Below are 14,626 nucleotides of genomic sequence, written 5' to 3'. Positions count from 1 at the left end.
ATGATCTGCAATACTATTGTACTGCAATGCAACAGACCTATCTGTGTGGTACTTACAGTTTACCTGTTAGACCCTCCTCATGGCTTCACATCACTGTGGCAACAATCTGGTGCTGACAGGATTAAAGAGGGAGACCCTTATTTCTGCTAGCCATCTAAATGCCACTGTCGCTATTGACAGTGGCATCAATTGGTTACACGATCACAGCTGGTACTAACACCAATTGTGGCTGATGCAGAAAGGGTGGAGATGCTAATCATTGATGATACTTATTTCTCAGCTTTTGAAAGGTGGCACCTGAGAATTAATGCCCTTTACTGATAACCATTAAAAGGCATATTGGTGATCATTAATGGGTTGAATAGATTTGGACATGCTAGACTTTTTATTTTAGCAATATTTACCTCTTACAATATTACAATATTGATGGGACTTAACTGTATTTATTCATTCCACAATGTCATCCGAGTGCAGTCAAATATACTGCAATCGGCAAGGAAAAAAACAGTGATTAGCACTGCCCATAGAATAATATTAGTCCAAATGCTATACAATAAAACTTCAGATAGCTCTCATCCAATGTATACGCCCTTAGTTGCAATGACGTTTCTCCTATATCTATCTCTTGGCTGACCGTGTATATCTTTTAACACTCTTAGATAACCTGCTTGCAATGTTTTCATGATATAAGTTTTACAATTTGTTTTGAAAAGGGCCAATTTATCTATATTTTAACAAATGTGTTGGTAGCACAATTTTGTGACACTTGCTAATATATGACTATTACACTTTATCCTCATTTTTTAAGCTGCGCCTACTAGTTGTGCTTTCTTCCACACAGACTGCACAGCTCTCCTATTCTAACAGTGGTTACTGATGGAGGAGCATGTGACCAGACCTGTGCATCAGCATTCTCCAATATATAAATCGTTTTCATATGCGCCAAAATCTTCAAATCGAGAAGGCCGAGGGACACGTCTGGTCACTTGTTCCTGAATCAGCAGGCTATGTCCTTAACCCATCTGTTATATTAAAAATAAAGTGGACAATTACTTTAAGCCATTTTTAAGATTCAAATATTTTGATCTTTTTTTTGTTTAAATTTAAACTTCAGAATGAGAAGTGATATATGAAATCTATTCGCTCAGCATCAATATTATTCTCGTAGCATTCATCAACAATAACAAATAATTTTTAGTAATTGGACTCTCACTGACCATTTGGAAAGTGCTATAGAAGGAAAAATTAACATGGTCATTGTTACATTCACTAGACATTGCCATCTACCTATATTTTCTAACAGCACATTATTAATTGCCTGTTCTGTTTTAATGCACCTTTCCTTTCTCATTTCTAGGGCACTGCTACTGCTGCTGCCTCATCCGGACAACCTGGCCCCCCGGTAGGTATTTAACCTTAAAGAACTTTACATTTTTCAATTGATAATGTACGAAATTCAACTCAATTTCATTCATCACAATGAAATATCATCTTTATTTAATGAATGTCTTGTTATTGCAACAGCAGTGCTTGCAGGTAATTATATAACAGGACATGCTCTATTAACCAGTCACTGCTGCAAGGAACCATTCAATTGTAAGTCCTTTGACGTGACATCCAGACATATTTCACCTTTTAGAGACACATAAAAATAGTGGATCTTCCATACTAAGTCACAAATACTGTACTATCCAAAAAAAAAAATAAAAGAACCTACCGAAGTCCAGTAAGGACCAAATGCTATAATAAGGTAAATTACTGCACTTTATTGGGACAAATATGATAACCAAAAGTAGTTAAAAACACTGCTAAAAATAGTTAAAAAACATTAATAGACCAAAGGATATTAAAACAATGTCTTATTGACTTTTGATGTTTTTCAATCACTTGTGTCCCATTGAATTATCTTGATTTACGTTATTTTAGCATTTGGCCCTTGACTTGGCTTTTGCAAGTTGTGTCTTATGTAAATGTTGTGCTAGTGTAGCTGTAAAAGTATGTTTATTTCTAGAATATTTTGACATAACCCTCATATTGCAGAAGTACTATCCAGCCTTTGCTTTGTCACGTCCATTTTAGATCTTTGGTATAGCCTTACTACAAAACCTTTCTAGACTCCTTACTTTGTTATACCTTATTCGTCTGCATTGTTCTATCTTCTTTGCATCTCTGTGAGTCCTACTGTCTCTTATTTCCTTTCTTTCTTCTACTTTAGCTTCTAGTGCATGAAAAAAAAAAAAATATTCGGATCATACATTAGCGAAACTGAAAATTTACATTGCCTTGGTTTTTTTTTTGCCAATGAATGCATTTTCTATTACAAAGTCATCAATTTCGGATATAAGAAAATAAATGCTGAAATACAAATTTCAACCTCTCGCTTTGTACAAGTGGAATACAGTTCAGTAACAGAAAATTCACCAATTATTAAAATACTGGAGAAGCAGATTTATTTGCCTCTATACAGTAAATAGGTGTCACTTGGGCTGCTTTGATTTGGATGGAAAATTGAAATATTTTGCTTGTTTAGTCTGCAGTTATTCAGTACATTGCGGTATACTGGAGTTTAGTCTGCAGTTAGGCAGTACAAGCAGTTATATGGTACATTGCTCATTATCAGACATTTATTTAGAATGATCTAATTAATTTTGCTCATTAGTATCTGTTTATAGTATAAAATGAAGATATCAGTTTATTAAAGCTGCAGCAGAGTAATTTTTTTTCAAGGCCACTTACCCATAGCAAATTAGTCAAAGAAATCTATAGTGTAGTCAGTTTTGATTTAGTAAACTGAAGGCAGGTACATTGAGATGAAAGCTGGTGATGCATTTAGAAGGGCTGATGTTTGCCCATAAACGAGTGTCAACTAACAATATACAAATAGATTGGCGCTCAACCAAAGGCCTATTCACTTGGACCGATGCCGTTGGTGTATGTACCCAAAGATCGTTAATTCAATTGTTCTTTCCATATACTGTGGGCAACACATCTGTTGTTCTCACTGGTCAATGTGCTGCCGACTATGATTTTTATGTCAGTATAAGGCTGTGTTCACAACTTGCTTTTTTTCTGTAGCCAAAACATGATCTTTTTGCAGTAAAAAAGCTGCAGCCAAAACACAGGTTTTGCTGCTTTTGTTGCTGCATTTTTGCTGTCTTTTTATGCAATTTTCATGATCCCATAAGGTTTTAGGCCACCAGAGCAGCATGTATGTAAAACCATAAAATATTTATTATTTAGGGTAAAAAGTTTTTTATGTCTAAAAAAATAGCTACATGAGTTCATGAAAAAAATGAACAAATTGCAAATGTAGAAACAGTGGGGGAAGTTGAATTGGTCGGACACTGTCTAGCTTTACTCATTGGTAGGGCATTGAGTTGGTTGGGCATCTCTAACTTTCAAACATTTGTAGGGCATCAGGTGGGTAGGGCAATCTTTACTTTCACACTTTGGTAGAACATTGTTTACTTTCACATGTTGGTAGGCCACTGTTTACTTGAACACATCTATCTAACTTAATTAAACTGTACTAATACTTATGGCCATGCTCATGTGAGTATACCAAGAAAATATGGTAAAATTTAAACTTGGGAAAATCACAAAAATAAATGAGTTTTACATAGTGCTGTACCTGAGCTTTTTTTTCTTTACCAAAATTGCTCCAAAAACTGTTAGCGTTTTTGTTGCTTTTTTCACTCATTGCTTTTTATGGGTGAAAAATGCTGAAAAAAACACTGAACTAATTGATATGCTGCCGTTTTCAAAAATGCAGCTTTTCCAATTCAGTAAGGAAAAATAAAACAAGTGTGCGCATGAGATTTCGGAAATCTCATAGCTTTTGCTGGTACTGTAAAAAGCAGCTTGTAATTTACAAAGAAATGCAGCAAAAGCACAATGTGTGAACATATCCTAAAAGTGATATCCAACTTGTAGCCCAGAGGATGTACATGTCTTTTACATTTCTCATGTGCGGCTCTCAGAAGTAAGTAAATGCATATGTGCGGCTCCATATTGATCAGATATCAGTTCTCCTGCATACTCTAGTCCTCCCATCTCCAATAGGGCTGTGTGTATATGTTTGCATACCAGCTCATGAGTATCTCTGTGTCTGCTCAAATCTAAAAGTATTTCAATTTTTTTAAGCTAAATCAAATAAATAAAGCAAAAAAACAGGCAACAAAGCCTGTCTATCATACAGTGGTGACTAAATCGATTTTTCAGTTTCCAAACTATCTAGAAAAGGTATTTATTTTTTTGATACTGTGTAACATTAGTTTGATTGTAAGCTCTTGTTTATATAATATTGTTTCCTTTTAAACAATCCAAAAATTAAAATATCTGCCTTATATTAAAATTCCTCAGACTCTTCAACTGATGTGAACATAGCTAGAAAGTACACTACACCACATGCCGGTCATGGTTAATGCATTGCCCTGTCCTTCGCAGCACAGGTGCTAAAAGCTTTCTACAGTAGGGCATTATGGGAACTAGAATTCCCTCTGCAGACATTTTTAATTACAATATTTTATTTTATGATGTGTCATATTTTTACCCCCAAGATAATTCCTCGAACTGTGTATAAAATTAATGTTAACATCAGAGGACATTTCTCCTACAGACATTTAAATTAGCAATTTTCAAAGATTTCCAGTTTTTTTCTTCTAAACCGATTGTCAGTACTGCTATCACTTTCTTACACTTCAACATAAATCATGCAGAGCACTTATGCATTGAAAGACAAGTTGACGTTGAATTACAAATTCAGCCGCAGATGTTAAGAAGACAATATGTTTTTTTCTTTTCCTGTGTAAAATAAAGGTTGGTGAATCTCCAAATGGATTTTATATAGCCCAAACACTGTACCGTTTGCCCTTGTTTGATAACTCGTTCCAATATGCCCAATATAGTCGACATTATACTGTAATGAACAAATACAGATGCCAAGGCTTGTATAATGTTACATTTAGCAAAATAGGAGGCAGGTATCCAGCAAACAAAGTAGAAAGGACTTATAAAAGCACCATTTATTGGTAACCAAGAAAATATCAAGGCAAAAAATAAGCATAAAAAACACTACCTACGCGTTTCGAACACCAAAGCTTGGCTATGATTAAGAGGCCTAGTGCTAATTATGCTTATTTTCTCCCTTAATATTGTAATGGTTAAAAATAAATTATGTTTTATACGTTCTTTCCACTGTGGTTGCTGGATACCTGCCTTCTACTTTACATTTTCACAATTTCACATTCTGGTAAATATATTACCTTGGGGGAACTTGTGACAAATTTGATTCATTATGAATTCTTTCACTTATTTTTATTTAGCTCTTGTCAATATACAACAACCTCTGTATATGTTGTGGTCTTCAGATTATAGATACACAGGGTCAGAGATGAATAAGATGCTCCAATGATGATGTAGTCTATTGGCTAGAGGAAGTTCACAGTTTTTCATAAGTAAGCAACTATACAGTAGGCAAACTACAGGGGTGTATGCTTTCCCAGCTTATATGGCTCCGACTGGTCCTATTCAGCAGATAAAATGTAGTTATCATGTTAATTATCTTTGAGATGACCTGAAAGTTTCCTTTAAGGGCAAATCCATGTGCACAGAGCCTGAAGTGCTCAGAAGTCCCCTGCTCTATATGTCCTACTGCGTATAGTATCATCACACGCTGTACTGAAGGAGATATTCTACTAAAGGATGTACATGTCTAGAGGAGAAGTGTAATACCTTTACTTGTGGGATCCAAAAGACCATGCCATAATTTTTTTAGATTAAATTTGTATAGAAAAAAACTTTGTATGGATTTTTATGCAATCAAAGACGCCCAGTGGCACAGTAAGGTTCGATATGCTTACATAAATGCTTTATTATTAAAGCTTCAAAGATTGTACAGAGCAGTAATAAACAGTCACTTGCATAGATCCTTACATAATACCTGTATGTTAGAGTGGATGGTCTGGAGCAGGAAACTCCAGGAGTGGACACTCTGGACCGTGGCACCGAGGGGCCCCAGGCGAACTGCCAGGTGGAACCGACCCCTATACAGGGACCGTTAGGAGCAGGCCCAGGGGTTTGAGTACCACAATAGCCGGTACCGAGAGGGACAGCTCACAGGAGACACGGGTGGGTATGACTGAGGGATGGTACTGGATACTAGGAACACGAGGTGTGTACACGGAAGTGCGCTAACTACAGGATAGTGCGAGACAGGTACACGTGAGCACATATGGCGTGTGGCGAGTAATACGTCCAGAGGTAAACCAAGCAAGACACGTGCAAGGAGCACGACATAGTACAGAATGGAGCAGCAGTCGTGCCAGGAGGAGTGTTAGAGTATAGGGACAGAGAGAGTGCCCGGAGGCACAGCGGAGCAAAAGACAGAGCACAAGATCTGAGTGGATGCCAGAGGGCATGACTGAGCCAAGACAGAGTGGAATTGAAGTTCAGAAAGGGGGCCCTGGAGCACCAAAAACACAAGGCGGAACAGAGGACCTGAGTACAGCGAACAGCCTGGCAGAGACACAGACGTCCCAGCCAGGAAGCACAACAATAATCAGGCACCTCCCATAGGGGGAGGTCGCCTGATATAGCACATGACCATGACAGGTTCCGGGTCAGATCCTAGCCAGAAAGCACATGACCACTACAGCTTCCGGGTCAGGTCCTCCATTACCATAGAGAGGACCGACCCGGAGACAGCACTGACAGGAGCGCGCAAGCGCAAACGTGACATGGAGTAGGAGCCCGGGGGACCGCCGTACCGGTGGGAGTGATGTCAGGAGCGAAGCCCCGCCTCCTGGTGAGCACGGCATAACACTAAATTAAAGTTTTTTTTCACATTCAACTGATTTTTTTTCCCCAAAAAAACTTCTGCAACTGAAATTGGGTGCATGGATTTCTGCAAAGCCTCTACTGATGAATGGAGCAATTGCAAACATGTTTGTAACAAAACGTTTTTATGTCCTTAACTGAAAAATCCAAATAAATGCATAAATATTAATGCAAAAATAATGTGTTTCTCTAATTATGTGTTTTTTTATTTTTACTTTAGGGACCAAAAGGTGAACAGGGCCCAATGGTAAGTAAATTCAGAATAGGATTTTGTCATAATTAGGAAAACATATGGCTAATAGGAAAAACATGACACAATGTGCAACTGTAATTTGTCCTGCAATTAAAAATATAAATGTGCACAATTTACGAGTTATATTATTAACAAATAAATGGTCGTATTACTAGCAGCATGTTATATTCAGCTTGCACATTAATAGATTATGTTTAAGTAGCCTCTTTTCCCGCTGACATGTTCATTTAGTGATTGCATGCATCAGCTGCTCCATTGGGTAAGTAACTAATAGAGCACGGTATTCTGAGAGCAGGAGAGGATGTTTTCCAAATATGAGATTAAAAACTTAAAAATCAAATTCATGTATCATTTCTTAGACCACACTTCTTAGTGTGTTTTGAATCTTTACTTCGGAAATTGTCTCTTCAGAGAGGAAGAGGACTAGAACTCTAGTGCCATCTATTGGAAGTAGCAATCCTAAAAGTCTATGTCAACCCTTTAATGAGCCTTATCACATGACTTAAGATAAAAAGACAAACCAGAATCTCAATTTGCAGACACTGTGTTTCGTTACTTCAAAACAGTAAAGATAACGTATGATTTAAAAATTAGAGGTTTTTTTTCACCTTATTAAATGGTTAAAATTGTCAAGTGCTTGTAAAAACAAGCTACTTAAGGCCCTTTTACATTTAGCGATGCACCAGCGATCCGACCAGCGATCCGACCCGGTCAGGATCGCTGGTGCATCGCTAAATGATCGCTAGTGAGCTTTCATACAGAAAGATCTCACAGCGATGCAGCAGCGACGCAGCGGACAATACTCACCTTTCACACACAGCGATCCTGACGTCCTCCCGCCCGCCTCCACGCGTCGCTCGTCTCACACAGCAGGAAGCTGACGACGAGAAATGGAGCCGGACATTCTCGCGCGATCAGCGATGGACAGCGGGGGAGCCGGTCGGAGGTAAGTATCAGACATAGCGATATAGCTAGCAATATCGCTATAACGTCACAAAACCAGTGACGTTTTAGCGATATTGCTAGCGATATCGCTTAGTGTAAAACCCCCTTTAGCAATTTATGTCTAATTAAATATTCCTTCTTAAGAACTGACGTTTTTATAGTTTATTTCTTTTTATAATTTATTTTTATAGTTTATTTAATTTTTAAGAGGTTGAGAAAGGCCATTTGCCAAAACATGCATTGGGGGGGTAGATACGTGGGTGGACCTCTACTTGCTGTCCTAACAGGTAAAGTTTTTCTATTGTCTAATTGTATACAATGGTAATGTTTACACCTATCTAACCTGTTTGGTTGTTTTACAATTTGGGGTTTGCACAATGCATCATCTAATATTATATTGTAATAATGCTTTAGTTATGCCTTATCCCTTCTTGGTCCTTTTATCACATGTATGCCCCAGGTGTCTGCCTTTGTGCTGCTATGGTCATTTCTGACTCAATTTCCCCGTTTCCTTGTTCCTGTTTATATTACAATAAAGATTTAATCTTATTCTTTGTAATATTGAGTCTTCTGGACTTATTTTGATCGCTTTATATACTAACACTGTCCAATCAGAACTGACAGGACAAGGATACATCAGGTGTACATTTACCTTTACATTTCCAAGAGGAATACTAGAGGAGCTGCACAACACAGAGTTCTAAGAAAAGATGCTCCAGGATTGTTATCTAATGGGAAATAACATTTTTATCAAAATAGACATGTCAGGAGAGGTGACAGCTTCTCCTTAATATTAGTTATGTATCAGTGCACTTAAATTACATGTGAGAATTCATAGATGAATTGCTGACAATTGTCATTCATGTAAATATACATTACAGGAGATCACTGCAGATTTACTAAAGCATTTGGTGCAGTCATCTCACCACTGTGGTACATGCCCAACCCTCTTGTTATATCCTGCTGCTCCTTTAAAAGGGTTGTCCCATAAACTACATATATTATCTATCCACAGGATAAGTGACAAATGTACATTATTGTTGGTCTGAACACTGAGACCCCCCCAGTGATCCCAGGAATACTGTAGGAGTCCCAAAGTTCCCTGTGTGACTGGAGTGGCAGTGAGCATGATAACCACTGCTGTACATTTATTATAGGAGAGTGTATGCTAATACACACTAACACTCAAGGGAACTTGTGTCCCCACATTTTTGGGATCCGTGGGGGTCTCTGCTGCAAGACCCTAGTGATAGTTAGTGTTGAGCGATACTTTCAGATATAGAGAAATATCGGAAAAGATTGGATCGGCCCGATACCCAAAAAGTATCGGGTATCACTGATTCTGATACCGGAAGTCGCATTCAAGTCAATGGGACAGAAATATCGGAATTAAAAAAACCCTTTCTTTCCTTGCACATCCATTTTGGGAGGGGGGAAGAGTGTGGGCGGAGCGTGGGCGGACACTGCGCGTGTCTGTGTGTGTGGGCGGGGTCTGTGCGGGCCTGCCGGAGATCTGTGCCGGCTGTCGGGGGTCTGCACGGGCCTGCCGGGGGCCTGTGCCGGCTGCCGGGGGCCTGTGCCGGCTGTCGGTGGTCTGTACGGGCCTGCCATGGGCCTGTGCCGGCTGTCTGGGGTCTGTACATACATCATCAATTAAATACATCATCAAGCTGACATCAATTAAACGTATAAAAATACACATGATGAGACTAAGACAGGAAGGACCAGGTGCGTCACAAGAGGGACACCAATGCCCATATGCTTGAATATCATAACAATAAAGAATTAATGACAAGTATATGTCCAAGCAGAGGGTATGAACGCAAGGGAGAGTCTCAAAAGGGTAAATGGTCTAAGTATGCATAGCACATAGCATGTAAACATGAGGGAAGTAACGATATGTATGTGCAAATAAAATCTACAATGGATAATCTGTACTGAAAGCGCTCATGAATAACAATGCCAGACTAAGACCTAATAAAAGAGACTCACCGCAAGGTATAAGGGCAGCAAAGGAGACCCCAGGACCGGGTGGAAGAGCCCCAATGCACGTTTCGCGTGCAATAAGCACCGCTTTCTCATTCCCCTTGAGAAAGCGGTGCTTAGTGCATGCGAAACGTGCATTGGATAAAGGTCAAACATCGACACCTCATTCAATTTATGTAAGTCATTACAGACATAATGATCTGTCTGGCTTCAGGATTAGCACAATGGGGCTAGCCCACTCACTCTGTGACTCCTCAATTACTCCTAGCTGAAGTATTTGTCTCACCTCACTCACGATAGCCTGTCTCCAGGCTTTGGGCACACGGTATGCCTTCATTCGCACCCACCCTCAAGTAAGGCTCGGTGACAATGTCATGCTGGATGACAGAGGTGCGACCGGGTAGTTTCGAGAATACATCCGTGTTCTCTTGTACTAGTTTCCGAAGTTCTCGACACTGTGAGTTTCTAGAGAGTATCGCCTGTCTTTACCTTTCTCTTAGCCTCCTGTTGTGAGTTAATTTTTCCCTTCACCATTGAGGTCTGATGAACTCCCTCCTCTAGTGAAGGAAGGTAGTGAGACTGATTACCAAACACCTAGGCAGCTAGATGATGACTGGGTGGCTGGAATTGAGGACTGGATATAAGGCTGCCGACGCCCTTCTTCCTGGCTGGTGATTTTCCTGCTGGATTCTTGGAGACCAGTCTGATTCCTGCATCTCAAAGCTAAGTTTTTCTGCTCTTCTTTGTACTCTTCAGTTTTGTTTTTGTTTTGCCTTGTTTTTTGGGAGTTCTGCCATCCCCGGCCGGGGGTGAGCTGAACTCCATTTTTGTCTCTGATCTGTTGATATTTTGCTCTGTCTTCCGAATATACCTGTGTACTGATATAGTCTTTTGAAGCCTAGCGACTTCAGGGCCTGTTTTTCCTATCAGTCCGTTGGCTCATTTTGATAGGGTTTTTGCAGAGTTTTGTAGTTAGCTTGGGCCCCATCATTTGCTCAACCTATCTTTCTATCTGTGTTAGTGGTTTCATCTTGCTTCACCGTCATTATATGTTGGGGGCTGCCTATTGCTTTGGGGTCTGCTCTGGGGCAGTTTAGTTTTTCCCCTTTCTGTCTTTAGGCTATTTAGTTCTCCGGCTGTGATCGAGGGGTCTAGGGCTCCATAGGAACCCCCCAGGGCTACTGCTAGTTGTTGTGGATAGGTTCAGGGGTCTGCAATCCGATAGCTGCCAACCTCTCTGGTTTTTCTGGACTTAGCTGGTATTTTGTTTTTTCCTCCTTCAGTGACTCATCAGAACAGAATCACCAGCCATACCGCAGATCCTAGGGTACTCAATAGCAGGAGAGAATTGTAAAAAAAAAAAAAAGAAAAAAAAAAGTGTCAGAATTTTTTTTTTTTGTGTGCATATATTTTCCTCTATATCTCTGAGGCCGTAGGGGGAATTTTTCTCTCAATCGAGATGAAGCAATTGTCTGATCGTGTGGAGCAGCTCGCTGCTGAAGTGCGGGGAATTTCCGCCTATCTTGCTCATTCACATGCTGCTGAACCAAAGATTCCTACTCCTGATGTATTTTTGGGGGATCGGTCTAAATTCTTGAATTTCAAGAATAATTGTAAATTATTTTTTGCCTTGAAGCCTAACTCGTCGGGGAACTCCGCGCAGCAGGTTAAAATTGTCATCTCTTTGCTGCGCGGCGATCCCCAGGATTGGGCGTTTTCTTTGAAACCTGATGATCCTATTCTGAATAATGTGAACGCATTTTTTCAAGCCTTGGGGTTGTTGTATGATGAACCTAATGCTATTGATCAGGCTGAAAAGACCCTGTTTGCATTAAGCCAGGGTCGGGATTCGGCAGAGTTGTACTGTCAAAAATTCCGAAAGTGGGCGGTCCTTACTACCTGGAATGATGGTGCCTTGGCAGCCCTCTTTCGGAAGGGTTTTGTCAGAAACTGTAAAAGATACTATGGTGGGATTTCTTGCTCCCTCCGGTCTTGACGATTCTATGTCATTAGCCATTCAGGTGGATCGGCGTTTACGTGAACGCAAAACTACACGAGAGATGTTACCACCTGTTGAACAAATGTCTGAACCTATGCAATGTGATAGAGTTTTGTCTAGGGCGCAACGTCAGGAGTTCAGAAGGCGTAATAAGCTGTGTTTTTTTTGTGGAGATGCCTCGCATATTATTTCTGTCTGCCCTAAATGAGAGAAACGTTGTGCTCCACATTTTCTGTGGGTGGTGTTCAACCTAAGTTTCTCCTGGCAATTACTCTGATCTGCTCCCTGTCCACATTTTCCGCTAAGGCTTTTGTGGATTCGGGAGCAGCTCTGAACCTGATGGACTTGGATTTTGCTAAACGTTGTGGATTTCCTATGACACCTCTGCGGACGCCTATCCCTTTGAGGGGTATTGATGCTACTCCTTTGGCGAAGAATAAACCTCAGTTTTGGACCCAGGTGGTAATGCGGGTCGCCCCAGACCATCAAGAAAATTGCAGATTTTTGGTGTTGCATAATTTGCATGATACCATTGTTCTGGGGTTTCCCTGGTTGCAAATCTATAATCCAGTTCTGGATTGGAAATCTTTGTCTGTGGTGAGTTGGGGTTGTCGGTGTGCCCTTAGTGATGCTCCTGTTTTCTCCACCTCTCCCCAGTCGCATGATGTTCCTGACTATTTGGCTGACTTTTATGATGTATTTAGTGAGAATGAGTCTGCGTCTTTGCCTCCTCATAGGAGTTATGACTGTGCAATTGAGCTGAACCCGGGGTGTAAATTCCCCAAGGGTCGGCTTTTCAATTTATCTGTACCCGAGCACGAGGCTATGCGATCCTATATTAAGGAGGCATTGGGGAAGGGTCATATTAGACCATCCTCTTCACCCTTAGGTGCTGGTTTTTTTTTCGTGGCTTAAAAGGATGGTTCATTAAGGCCTTGTATTGACTATCATGCCCTCAACAAAATTACTGTTAAATATCAGTATCCGTTACCCCTGATTTCTGATCTATTCTCCAGAGTTAAAGGTTCTTGCTGGTTTACCAAGCTTGACCTCAGGGGGGCGTATAATCTTATTCGCATTAAGCATGGGGATGAATGGAAGACGGCGTTTAATACTCCGGAGGGACATTTTGAGTACCTGGTGATGCCTTCTGTCTTCCAGTGCTTCATGAATGATATATCCCGAGACTTTGTGGATAAATTTTTGATTATCTATCTGGATGATATTTTGATCTTCTCCAAGAATTGGGACTCTCATGTGGAACATGTTCGGACTGTGTTCCGGATTTTGAGGGAGAATTCCCTGTATGTCAAGGGATCGAAATGCCTTTTTGGGGTACAGAGGATTTCATTTTTGGGATTTATTTTGTCTCCGTCAACTATTGAAATGGACCCGGCCAAGGTACAGGCCATTTATGATTGGGTTCAGCCCACTTCTTTGAAGGCCCTCCAGAAGTTTTTGGGTTTTGCTAATTTTTATCGGAAATTTATAGCTAATTTTTCTGGTATTGCCAAGCCATTGACGGATTTGACTAGAAAGGGTGCTGATGTGCTGAATTGGTCTCCGGAGGCTGTTTCTTCCTTTCAGGAGCTGAAGCGAAGATTCACTTCTGCTCCGGTTTTGCGGCAACCTGATGTCTCACTCCCGTTTCAGGTGGAGGTGGACGCTTCTGAGATTGGTGCAGGAGCGGTGTTGTCCCAAAAATATCCTGTGACATCTAAAATGAATCCTTGTGCTTTCTTTACCCGAAAGTTCTCCCCATCCGAACGTAACTATGATGTGGGGAATCGGGAACTGTTAGCCATGAAATGGGCATTTGAGGAGTGGAGACATTGGTTGGAGGGAGCCAAACACCAAGTCGTGGTCCTTACTGACCACAAGAATTTGATTTACCTGGAGTCGGCCAAGCGCTTGAATCCTAGACAGGCTATTTGGGCCTTGTTTATCACACGTTTTGATTTTGTGGTCTCTTTTCTTCCGGGCACTAAGAATGTCAAGGCAGACGCCCTCTCTAGGAGTTTCCTTGCTGATTCTCCTGTTGTGACTAAGCCTGCTACCATCTTAGGCGAGGGGGTAGTTCTTTCTGCCATCTCGCCCGATTTGAGACGTGCTCTGGAAGAGTTTCAGGAGGACAAACCTGAGCGTTGTCCCAGTGGAAAGTTGTATGTTCCTGACCAGTGGAGGAAGAGAGTGATGTCTGAAGATCATTGCTCTGCATTGGCTGGTAATCCAGGTATTTTTGGTACTACAGATCTGGTGAGTCGGTCTTTTTGGTGGCCCGCCTTGTCTCATGATGTCAGGAATTTTGTGCAGTCCTGTGGGACTTGCTCCCGGTCTAAACCTTGTTCTCGCTCTAGTGGCTTGTTGATGCCTTTGCCGGTGCCCAGGAGGCCATGGACCCATATTTCAATGGATTTTATCTCTGATATGCCTGTCTCTCAGAGAATGACTGTTATTTGGGTGATTTGTGATAGATTCTCTAAGATGGTCCATCTTGTACCACTCCCTAAGTTGCCATCTTCCTCTGAGTTGGTTCCCTTGTTTTTGCAACAGGTGGTTCGCTTGCACGGGATTCCTGAGAACATTGTATCTGACAGAGGAGTTCA

The 14,626-nt window shown here is 40.8% G+C and overlaps 1 protein-coding gene across 1 annotated transcript in view; it reads left to right on the top strand.

Moving 5' to 3' along the window:
* COL19A1 (collagen type XIX alpha 1 chain) overlaps positions 1–14,626 on the top strand; it is a 1,445,738-nt gene that overhangs the window by 1,266,311 nt on the left and 164,801 nt on the right. Inside the window, exons 40-41 of the mRNA XM_073569423.1 lie at positions 1,358–1,402; positions 7,058–7,084. Coding sequence (XP_073425524.1) covers positions 1,358–1,402; positions 7,058–7,084 — 72 coding nt within the window. The remainder of the gene's footprint in view (positions 1–1,357; positions 1,403–7,057; positions 7,085–14,626) is intronic.

This window comes from Dendrobates tinctorius, unplaced genomic scaffold (genome assembly GCF_039654945.1).
Source record: "Dendrobates tinctorius isolate UK_male_01 unplaced genomic scaffold, ASM3965494v1 ptg000024l, whole genome shotgun sequence".
In the NCBI taxonomy this organism is placed as follows: Eukaryota; Metazoa; Chordata; class Amphibia; order Anura; family Dendrobatidae; genus Dendrobates; species Dendrobates tinctorius.
The sequence above is the reverse complement of the archived record's forward strand: the minus strand, read 5'-3'. Positions and strand labels throughout refer to the sequence as shown.